This window comes from Anopheles marshallii, chromosome 3 (assembly GCF_943734725.1).
Source record: "Anopheles marshallii chromosome 3, idAnoMarsDA_429_01, whole genome shotgun sequence".
In the NCBI taxonomy this organism is placed as follows: domain Eukaryota; kingdom Metazoa; phylum Arthropoda; class Insecta; order Diptera; family Culicidae; genus Anopheles; species Anopheles marshallii.
The window spans coordinates 23,090,561-23,102,017 of record NC_071327.1 but is presented as its reverse complement, the minus strand read 5'-3'; the positions used below and the strand labels follow the sequence as shown (position 1 = coordinate 23,102,017).

Below are 11,457 nucleotides of genomic sequence, written 5' to 3'. Positions count from 1 at the left end.
GGAATGTAGAGAATTAAAGAGTTGGCTAGAAGTCACGTTTTCTGGAATAAAATCTATCAAGCCAATTTGAATTTTGTTACGAGATGCAACAGTTGTTCTACGCATTGAAATACACGAAAGCATTTCCTCATCTGTCGTGACCATTGGCGCTATGTCCTTGGAAATCTGTATTAATTTAGCAGGTCCCATCAGTGCTTGGTAGTTTCGGACGAGTTCTGTGGTTGGAAATCAAAATCCTTCTATCTCCAACTACCACATCGAATCTCCAGCTGAGAACCTTTGAAACTCTGTCGTAAAGTCGTAAGATTTGTTGTAACTTTGAAGATAGCGTTGCGTGAAATCAAAAAACAGAAAAAATAATCCGAAAATCGTTAAATTTTTTTTATTTTTTCGTTAGAACGGCCTGGCCGTATCGACTTATTTAACCACGTAGCCGGATAGTCAGTCCTTGCTACGAGGGATTGGCCCTAATGGGATTTTGGTCCGGTCCGTTCGTGTGAAGACCGGCTTCGCTACCATCATGCCACCGGGCCCCTTTAAATTTTTTTTTTTTTTTTTTACAAATCAACAGAACTTCTGCAAGACCAATCTGGAAAGCACTTCATGATTTATTCTGTTATGCGGAAAAAAAACTGCAGTTTTAAGTAGTTAGTTGTGCGTCTTATCGCACGAAATCAGCACGTTAAGCCTGATTCGCTAAAGCAGTCAGAACATGCGCTGGAACTCACTGCTGCACAATGGTGCTTGAATCTCAAATGTACGGTTCAATATTTTAGTTCACCTAAACCGCGATTATGCCAATCCTCGGTTATCGTTATCGCGTTATGCTGCCGAGTATTTCTGGCTCTTGTAATGATTAGTATTTTTCTTATCAGCAGCCGAATGTGGGCAGATAAATGCAGCGAACTTATAGGTTTCGCTACTGCACGCATCGTAGTAGGCAGCGAACGCTCGAATCGGGAAGATGCTTTGTTCATTACTGACGTGGTTCGGACTGTACGTCGGCGCTATTTGGTTGTACGAAAATCTTCGTACTCCCGTGCTGTTGGTACTGAGAAGCATTAAGCAGTTAGTGTTCCGCCAGAAACTCTCTCAGCGATACGGCAAATGGGCCGGTAAGTATGCCGGATTCTCTTTCTTGTCTCCAGATACTTTACCAATCGTTTAACTGTCGTAGTAATCACCGGTGCATCGGATGGCATTGGGAAAGGTTACGCACATTATCTCGCCCGGAAGGGTATGTCGATAGTGTTGGTTGCTCGCAATGAAGTCAAGCTCGCTAAAGTGGCTGCCGAAATCAAATCAAAACATGGCGTGGAGACGAAAGTGGTGGTGGCCGATTTCTCCAAGGGACGAGAGATCTATCCACATCTGGAAAAGGCGCTCGTTCCGTTGGACATAGGTATCCTGGGTAAGATTCTAGATTTCGTATCGTTGTTTGTATGTTTTGAGTGTATGCATTAACGTTCGCTTCGATTCGTTTGGACAGTGAACAATGTTGGCGTTTCCCACGATACGCCCATGTACGTGGACGAGATATCGCAGGAGGTGCTATGGGACTTGATCAATGTAAATGTGGCCTCTGCAACACTGTTGTGCAATATCCTAATACCCTCGATGAAGCGTCGCCAACGTGGCCTTATCGTGAACGTTTCCTCAATCGCGTCAGTGTGTCCATCGCCCTGTTTGGCGACATATGCCGCATCGAAAGCTTACCTGACAAACTTTTCGGTGGCTTTGCGAGATGAGCTGAGTCCCTTCGGTGTTGAGGTCCAAACCGTGCGACCCTCGTTTGTCCATACCAATATGACGGAGTTCTTGGTGAAGGGTGTTAAGAATCCATGGATAAAAAAGTTTTTGGTTAATGTGGATAATTTCATTGGGTACGCGGGATGCACGATCGGAAAGGTTGACATAACCACGGGTCACTGGTCTCACGGTCTACAGATTGCGGGGCTCTACTTGCTGCCGGAGTTTTTACGAGTTTTTATCTTTGGACTAATTAACAAAAAGGGACGACGTGATTTTTATGTTAAACGGCAGAAAAAATCGCGATAGGACTGGTGTAGTGTTTGTACATGTACATGATTAGAAGAGAAGTAAAAGAAATATTAAAACTAAACCCCGGAAAAAAACGTTCGAAATCTTTTAATAGAAATTATGAAACTAGCGTAATAGGGAACCGGACGTTACCAAACATCGTGAGATATCATTTCGATACACTTAATATATCTACCAGTACATTTCTTTTACTTACTAAAAACCTATCCGGTGCAATTCCCCGTACGCAGGACTGAATGTACAGCTACGGGTAAATAAAGTCAAAGAAAGCCAGAAATGGCAGGCCAAATACCTCTTGAGGCTGTGTTACGTCCTGATGTGGGGAATAGTTTCCGATTGTTCGTTCATCCGCACACACACAAGACATAAACGCTTGAACATTAAAACTTAACACATTACTTCATTAAAACAATAACCTGTACATTTAAAAGTCGAATTCCGTCTGGGAGCGTCACCGGGATCATCTCCAGGCGTTGACCCACGTTCCTGTGGTAGCATTCGTTGGCAGCGTACTTCGCGCAAACACCACCACATCCACAAGCTGTCTCATGAAGCGACAGCCAGGGGTGTCGAAGCCGTGCGACGCAACCCGCGCCTGCAACAGGTTGTTGTGCTGATACAAAAAAGTATGCCCACTGAAATTTGGTAAAATATCAAGGATTTTCCTTCAATATTTGATAGTAATATCATTACAAACTTTATTGGATATCAACACCATATAATTTTCCGAAGAAATTCTTAAAAACTAAACATCGAGAATTGGAATTTTCGACAGCACTTGAACATCCATGAGCGTATCAAACACTAATTTTGAACTTTTTTAAATTTTTAATTTTTTTAAGACTAACCACGAATTGCAGTACTTCATGTCGATGGCCATCATTCCAGGTTTACATGCAGCATGATGTCGTTGAATATCCGAATTACCCACGCTATAGATAAGCATGTGTTAAAATTGTCCATGGAATTCTTTCTCGTACGAATAATTTTAATCAACATTGTGAACACCGTGTGGCTTCCGCAAGCTGTTGTAAATTGTCTTTAGCACAAATATCCGGATGCATTCCGGCACGAGCTTGAAGCCAGCGTACTGTAGGCCATGTGTCCAGTAGCCACAGGTACGGTCCGTTTTACCAATCGTGAATCCGGCGTATCGTACATAGTCATCCACCTGGACAAGATGTTTGGCCACTTGCAGCCTTTTACGGTCGTTGGCAACGAATGCGGTCATATTCGTTTGAACGAAGCCCGGCAGGACGGTCTGTACTTGAACGTGATGCGGGCGTAATTCTTCACGCAGTGCCATGGAGAAGTTCCGGACGTATACCTTGGTTGCTGAGTAGACGGTTAGGTACGGAGCAGGCGCTGCTGCCGACATTGATGAGATGTTCACGATCAACCCCCGACGACGTTGTTTCATCGATGGCACCAACATATGGCAGAGCATCGTAACCGAGGCAACGTTTACGTTAAGAAGATCCCATACCGTTTTCTTGGGCAGCTCGTCCATGCACATGGCATGTTCGTACGAGAGGCCGACATTGTTCACCAGAATGCCAATGTCCAGCGGTAGTAACTCTTTAGCAATATGGTCGTATACTGGTTGACCCTCGGAGAAGTCTGCCACCAGTACTTTCGTTCGGACCGAGTACTTCTTGCTAATTTCGTTGGCCACTCGCGTTAGTTTCGCCTCGTTTCTAGCAATCAGCACAATGTCCATGCGATTCCGGGCAAGATATTGGGCGTAGCCTTTGCCTATTCCGTCCGACGCACCGGTGATGACTAGATTGATAGAATGCATATATGCGTGGATGAATTCCAGTTCAAATGATTACCGTGGCAACAGCAACTTACCAGCCCATTCTCCATATTTTGCGCTAAACGTTCGCTTTGATAGAAGCGTCTGCAGTAGCCCATTGACCAGGAGTGATATCGGTGTACGGAGGTTTTCGTACAACCACCAAACAGAGCAGTACGCACCAATAAGGGCAAGAAGTGTACAAATAAGCCACATCTCTGCGCGACAAACGCCTCCGCCTGGTGAGAATGCTAAGCAGTAACTAATCCGGCAGCCAAAGCAAATGTACATCATGTAAAAATGCGGAATCGATATCCAGCCACCATTATTAGATAGTGATCATACTACCTGATTGCTGCATCGTGTTGCATCACGCGCCACTCTTGGCAAACAAGCAACGGTCGTACCTTGAAACGCGTGAGAATTAAATATAATTACTACCATTAGAGGCGTTGATCCCGGCAGCTGGTACTACTAATAGTACTACTCCGTACTACCAGTTGGTTGACGTTTAACCTGCAGGAATATAGGAAATGATGCCCGGTTTAGTTCGATGCAGTACATCTCCGTGCATGATTATATCTTATTTATTGCGAGAGCAATCTAATAGGTAGAATAGGTCTTCGATTCTGTTGTTTTATTGTTAATTATTCAGCGAAAATAATAAAAACTGATAGAATCTGAAAGATGTGCTCTGTTTAGAAAGGTTGGACACTAAAAGAGCATCCTCAGGAATGGTGAGATCCAGATCACACAGTTGAAATGGGAAGTATCCTTCATCTCCAATAGCGTGTTGGGGACCTACCTTCCTGGACAGGAGAACGTCCTGAGAATCGACCTTGCTAGACTGTACAAAAACGACAAAACCATTGAGTATTCCTGGAATGTCCACTTCAACGCGCGCGTGTCAGTTTCTCCTCCGTCGATATCGTCATTTATTTTAACAAGTTTTTCGTAGCAGAACTTGAAATGTACCAGAAGGACGAAAGGGAACTTATGCTACCTACGTTGAGGATGCTCGCTTGGTATCAGAAATTAGTATTCAGAAATGAAATTGTTTCATAGGATATTTTCTTCCACGACGGGGATTTTGCCGAATGGGAAAGGATGAAGGAACCTCTCCGCAACTTCCTCAACCTCAACCTCTTTGAGATAAATGGCCTCAACTACCAAGCTTCCGGCTAAAGCCTCAAATGGGTCCGCCACTAGAGACTGATGGTGTATTTCTAGAGAATTGGGATATTGATAAGCCAACGAAGCACTTGATAAATCTATTTTCGAGTAATAAAGAAACACTGACTACTCAGCATAAAAAATATATCTAAGTAACGTTATTTGCTAGTAAACTTTTAGTAAACCAATTATGGTTTTGGAATATGTTGTGTTTTTTTTAATTTTCTCTATCAGAGTGTGTTGTTTTAAAACTTGTTTGGAAAAATTTATTCAATATGTTTTTTTTTTATATAAAAAACGAATAATTCCCTTCTGAACCTGCAACTGTCGAGGACTAGCTAGTCCACCGTTAAAAATGAATCTGAACCATCAAACTTGGGATGCATAACACCCGCATAATTCACTTACATTCCCGCTCGAGCTAGCTCAACAACTCATCGCACATTATATGTTATACCCACAAAGCACCTGAAGCCCTTTGGCCGGGAAGTTAAAATCAACCATGCACAGCAGCCATGTGCGCCACCCTTTACTAGCTTTGTAGCTAGAAAATGATGATTGGACGTTCTAACGGACAATAACGAATCACGCACACCACCAAACGAAAAAGCACAGATCTGATAACGCACCCCTACACAGCGAAACCCTTAAAACCGGATTTCTACTGCTCAGTCGCGAGACGGTACCGAAGCAACGTGCACGGTGCGTCATCATTAGCGAAGGCAGCGATTCGTGCAAGAAAACGAATCCGATTAACGTATTATCCGAGCATTAGCCGGCCCATCCGTTACGTCAGCAGCGCATAGGCTGGTCAGAATCCAACATCATTCCTCAGTTGTGTTTTGCATCGTGAGTTGCTCGGTTACGGTGGCTGCTGCAAGTATGGTATTACCACAGCTGATCACAGTAGTCGGGGTGTACAGTACTGTCTGCTGGTTGTACGACAATTTGCGTACACCGGTATTGCTTCTGTTGAAAAGTTTCAAACGACTCTTTCTCGGTGACCAACAATCTTTATCCCAAACGTACGGACCATGGGCAGGTGAGTGGACTAATGCGCGTTCTGTTTGTGTACGTATGTTTGTACATCTTTGCAATTAACAATCGGGCGTTTCGTTCCTACAGTAATTACCGGTAGCTCGGATGGAATCGGTAAAGGTTATGCCCATTATTTGGCCAGCCAAGGCATGAAGGTGTTGCTCATCGCTCGCAATGAAGCAAAGTTGAAACGTGTAGCAGAGGAAATTACCGCGAAATATGGTACGGAGACCAAAACACTGGTGGCCGATTTTTCACATGGAGAACAGATCTATGAACGGCTCGAGAAGGAACTGAGTGCGTTAGATATCGGTATCTTAGGTAAGTTGAACCCTTCGTAATCACCTCGATGCTGGATTAATCCACTTTTTTTCAGTTAATAACGTGGGCGTTATCAACGAAAAGCCCATCCAGTTGGAACGAATGGAAAAACGTTTGCTGTGGGATCTAATCAATATTAATGTCGGGGCCGCAACGCTCCTGTGCAACATTGCACTGCCAGCAATGAAAAAGCGCCACCGTGGACTTATCATAAACATTTCTTCCTTATCATCGCTCGCCCCTACACCTTATCTGGCGGTATATGCAGCATCGAAGGCTTACATGACAAGCTTTTCCTTAGCATTGCGCGAAGAGGTTGCCCCGTACGGGATCGAATGTCAAACCGTTTCACCCGGATACGTGCACACGAGTATGACCGAGTATCTAACACCCACCGATGGAAAGAAAAACTCTTTCTCGATACGACTCGTAAAGGTGAGCGATGTGATACGGTACGCTGGGTACTGCATTGGCAAAGTTGACCAAACCACCGGCCATTGGTCGCACGGTGTACAGGTAAGGATTTTATCGGAACCTATCAAATTGGAGAACCAGTTTCTAAAACTTTACTTCTCGTGCCCTATTTTCTATCCAGACCGCTACGCTCAACATTCTTCCTGCTTCACTGAGGTTACGGGTGTTTACCCGTCTTTACACGCAGCTCCTGCACGAATATTCCGACACGGACAAGAAGTTTACGTGATCGGTAAATTTACGCCAAAAAACGTGACTTTAATACCTAAGCACTAATTCGCCCACCAAACGCACACAATGAGGCATCTGTGTATTATCTTAACTAGAAATATACGGAAAAACTATCGTCTGCCAAATGCGAAATCCAACTAGTTGTTTAGCTCATTTGGAGTTGAACGTTTATTAAAAATAAATAACGCGAATCATATTCAATCGTAGCATCCAACGTCGAGCAGCGGCACGCATCACTCCAGAACCTCTTCGCCTTCTTTGATTTCCTTCAGATTCAACACTTCCAACGCGCCAGCTCCTTTCGTTTCGGTACGAATAATTTCATCCATCTCTCGGAAGTGTCCCGGATCGATCAGGCACGTCAGCATAAGCCGTTCGCCTTCCCACTCTTCCGATTCGGTCACCGTCGAGGTTAGCTTCGCTATTCGCCCCTTCAAGCGTTTGGCTTCCTTTGCTGGCAGTCCAACCTTCAGCCGCATCTTGGCCCGTTCAAGCGGGATTGTGTCCTTGAGCAGCCGGATCACATCCAGCGCTTGCTGCTTGGCGTTTCGATGTGGTTTGATCGAATAATGGATATCTTTCATCGATTTTTCAATGATCGACACCGGGTAGGGTCGTTTCGTTTCCGGGTTGACGCACTTATCCGCAACGGTCGTCGCGATTTCCTTAAACATGGAATCGAGCTGATCCTGCCTTTCCTTTTCCGACACCTGCAGTTCTCCTTTGGCCAGAATTTCTTTACAAATCTCGGTGACATCATCTTTGCCAAACGCTTTCTGCAGTTCCTCCTTTTTCGCCACTTCACCTTTTGATACGTTGTTGAACACCGCCAGCGTTTGCAGCACTTCGTCCAAATCCTTCTCCGCACCGGATCGCCATGAGAGCACTTTGTTTTTGTAGCACGCTATCTCGAAACGCTTACCTCCCTTTTTCATCCGCACCACGGCCACATTCGTTAACCGGATCTGATTCGTTGGGGTGAATATTTGCGGCATTTTGTGGTCGATTTGCGCAGCAAACTGCACCGTTTGTTTACGTTTCGAGTGACAGATCTCAACCCAGCATGCAATAGACAGCCGGACGGGTTAACATTGTCAATTTACACTACCAAGTCCAAGAGTGCACGTGTTTTAAAGCATTTTTATTTGTTTATGGTCGGAAATTCTATATGCAATGGCCTTAAGAAGATTTATCCTAATTTTGCAACAACGTTTCATCAGAATTCCGACGATTTTTCAACAATTTGTAAATTTTAGCCCACCATCGTGAGCATCCCTCATGACAAAGTGGTACTATTTCTCATGACATCTCACTCACACCATATTGCGGTTATAAGGGTAGCCCGTTGGGCGCCCTTTCGTGTAACGTTTGCAGATTGGGAAGCGTCAAGTGTGGCTGCGTACGTACTTTGTTTTTGAACGCGGTCATGCTTTTGGCTGCATACTTTCAATTCGAACGATCAGCTTCCAGCCGTTGCTGGCACAACAGTTGCTCTATGATAAACATTTGTGTGGTTCAGCAATCCGGCACGTTGTTTGAAGGACTGACTACACTGCGTACATGGAAACCGATACACTTCCTCGTGTGTGTACGAATGAGCTTTCAAATTACTTTTCTTTGTAAATTCCTTTCCACATTTGTCACAGCGCAGAATAGGTTTCACCTTGCCCACGGACGCATGATCGGGATGCTCCTTGCTTTGATGAATTTCAAGATCGACTTTTTTGTAATACACTAGCCCACAAACTACGCACGCCATCTCTCGACCACTCTCGTGCACCTTCATGTGCCGCAACATGGGCGCTTTGGTTGAAAATTCTCTTTCACAAACATCACATTTAAATTTCTTCATCCCAGTGTGCAATCGTTTGTGAACACGCAGACTATTTTCGTAACGAAAATCCTTTCCACAGACGTCACATTTGAACGGATGTTCTTTTTGGTGTAAGATTGTGTGTGATTTCAGTGCACTAGGGAACCGAAAGCTGGAATCACACTGATCGCACTTGAACGGTCTTGGATCATCGTGATGTTGCATGTGCACCTTCAAATCTTGTGCATATTTAAATGTTTTGCCACACAAATTGCATGACACACGCTCATGTTCATGTTCCGTACGTATATGTTTCTCCAGGATGCAAAGAAAGCCGAACGATCGGTGGCAGCGATCACACTGAAAGCGAGCTGCGCGGTGCTGTCGGACATGATGCACGAAAAGAGTGCCTACCGATGCATACGAATTGCCACATATTTCGCATATTAACGAATCCTGCAGATAGACAAAACAAAAACACATTTTATATAGATCAACATCGTTCATTGCGACAAAGTGAAACACCTACCTTTGAACTTTGTTGTTGCGTTTTCCTAGGTTCACATTGATGGCGCTTTAACGCTGCTGCTCCTTCGCAAATAATTCCACATAACGAACAACAGAAATCATTGTTTTTCTTGTGACTGGCTTTTAAATCTTGAATGTTCTGCGAATCAGTTGAATTGTTTGCATATGTCTAATGCAAAAAAAAAAGATTTTGTTATAATTTTATAAAATCCTTCCCTAAATGTTTACTTACCACATTGTCCAATTTCTCTTCTCTGTTAAGAACTGGTTCATTGGAGAAATCCTCTTCCCGGGGCATTACATCTGAACATGGTTGACGAACATGGCATTCATCCGTTGTTTCGAGATCTGCATGATCCGATACTATAGCCGACTCTTCCTTGATTGTCGAGACATCTTTTGCATCGCAGGAATCGTTTTGTTTCCCACATTCATCTACCAAACCATTTTGGATGTTAATACCTTCCTGTTGCATAGCTTTCGAGGATGTCTTCGTGCCTTTTGGTTTTGGGATGCCTTTTCGGTTCCACCCATTCAAGGGTTCGGCCACTCTCAGTCGCTCCAGACCCATTACCTTCCAATGAATACGACGTTGATGATTGGTTAGGAAGTCTTGCTTGTTGAAGCTATGGCAGCATAGTTCACACTGAAACAACCGTCCCCTCAGGTTCTCGTGTGAAGCAAGCTTAGAACGGTGCTCAAACGCTCGATCACAGTGTTCACATTTGAACGGTAGATTTTCCTTCTTGTGCGACTGCTTCCGGTGCTTTAGCATGGCATGCACACTGTCAAATTCAGCACCACACTCTGGACACACACGCTTCTGGTGGTTGCGCAAATGTATTCTTAAACTATTCCGATGTTTGTATGTCACACCGCACAGATTGCACACGTTCGATCGTTCGGTCGTGTGCACCTGTTTCAGGTGTTGCTTCATAACCGAACTCGTGGCATAAACTTTCGAACATACGGGACATTTGGGTCCCTCGTTCGTGTGCCTAAAGATGTGGCAGTTGAGTGCCGTTTGCCCCCGGAATGTTTTAGGACAGTGTGGGCACTTGTACGGCTTTTCACCCGTGTGCATTCGTTGGTGGCACGTTAAGGTGGTTTTGTGCAAAAACCGGCGATGGCATGACTCACATTCGTGTTGCTTAATACCGTAGTGAATTATTTCGTGCTGTCGAAGTGCCGCTTGAGATTTGAACGTTTTGCCGCAAAACTCACACACAATGGCATTTTTGTTTACTACTATCTGTATGAAACAAAGGGAATTCTCGGTTTGGTAAAAAGGTTCTCGGTTTGTACACAGTAAAAAGATTTACATAACGATACCAACCTTGGCTAGCGCTTGACCACATTCTGGTAATTCAGGTTTCTCAACTGCCTCGGTGGGTTTCATGCTCAAAACGAGATTTTCTTGACTGCGACCGCTGCTTCCTCGAGGAAATTTCCTCTGGTTTGTTTACAATCACATTCGTTGACATCGCAGCAAACATCGCCATTGCCAATAAAACATCGTCCCGGCTGTCAAAATTATTTGTCGCTTTGCAGGCCGCTGTCAAGAAGTTCAACTCTGGTAAACAAATTCTGAAAAGCGCAAAGAAGCCAAACGGTAAAAAGGTTTATCTTTACCACCTGTAAGCACCGTAGAAAGAAACATATCCAGAATGGAGCGGGACAATAAGGGAATAACTGCAGATAATGGGCGAAAACCAGCCGGAAACTTACAATCGCTGCCTACTAGACAGTATTTGGACCAGACAGTGATTCCTATCCTGCTACAGGGACTGAAAGTATTGGCCAAAGAACGACCCCAGGATCCAGTGCAATACTTAGCGAACTTTCTGATGGAGAACCGTAATCGGGTCGAGAAAAGTAATGGAGGAACTACGGAAGATGCACAATAAATAGATTTTGTTACACAGAACTCAAAAGTGGTTGTGTTTGTAGCCGATGAAAGGCAGAAAGAAACGAAAGCAATAAAGAAAGAGAGGGGAGGAAATCGAGCTAGGTTGAAAAC

The 11,457-nt window shown here is 44.3% G+C and overlaps 5 protein-coding genes across 5 annotated transcripts; 2 read left to right on the top strand and 3 right to left on the bottom strand.

The window, feature by feature from the left end:
- The first annotated feature begins 964 nt into the window (after window positions 1-964).
- On the top strand, window positions 965-2,058 carry LOC128712005 (inactive hydroxysteroid dehydrogenase-like protein 1). The gene is made up of 3 exons (XM_053806899.1): window positions 965-1,115; window positions 1,178-1,411; window positions 1,490-2,058. The coding sequence occupies exons 1-3, from the start codon at window positions 965-967 to the stop codon at window positions 2,056-2,058; spliced, it is 954 nt and encodes a 317-aa protein (XP_053662874.1).
- Window positions 2,059-3,049: 991 nt separating this feature from the next.
- On the bottom strand, window positions 3,050-4,075 carry LOC128712382 (inactive hydroxysteroid dehydrogenase-like protein 1). Its single transcript, XM_053807276.1, has 2 exons — window positions 3,916-4,075; window positions 3,050-3,843 (listed from the first exon to the last, which is right to left on the bottom strand). The coding sequence occupies exons 1-2, from the start codon at window positions 4,073-4,075 to the stop codon at window positions 3,050-3,052; spliced, it is 954 nt and encodes a 317-aa protein (XP_053663251.1).
- A 1,839-nt stretch (window positions 4,076-5,914) lies between these two features.
- LOC128715084 (inactive hydroxysteroid dehydrogenase-like protein 1) lies at window positions 5,915-7,094 on the top strand. Its single transcript, XM_053809967.1, has 4 exons — window positions 5,915-6,074; window positions 6,158-6,391; window positions 6,447-6,907; window positions 6,987-7,094. The coding sequence occupies exons 1-4, from the start codon at window positions 5,915-5,917 to the stop codon at window positions 7,092-7,094; spliced, it is 963 nt and encodes a 320-aa protein (XP_053665942.1).
- A 235-nt stretch (window positions 7,095-7,329) lies between these two features.
- On the bottom strand, window positions 7,330-8,091 carry LOC128715086 (ribosome maturation protein SBDS). Its single transcript, XM_053809969.1, has one exon. The coding sequence runs from the start codon at window positions 8,089-8,091 to the stop codon at window positions 7,330-7,332; it is 762 nt and encodes a 253-aa protein (XP_053665944.1).
- Window positions 8,092-8,555: 464 nt separating this feature from the next.
- On the bottom strand, window positions 8,556-10,836 carry LOC128715083 (zinc finger protein ZFP2-like). Its single transcript, XM_053809966.1, has 4 exons — window positions 10,770-10,836; window positions 9,670-10,682; window positions 9,439-9,606; window positions 8,556-9,365 (listed from the first exon to the last, which is right to left on the bottom strand). Exons 1-4 carry the CDS (start codon window positions 10,834-10,836, stop codon window positions 8,556-8,558), a joined length of 2,058 nt encoding a protein of 685 aa, XP_053665941.1.
- Window positions 10,837-11,457: the final 621 nt, after the last annotated feature.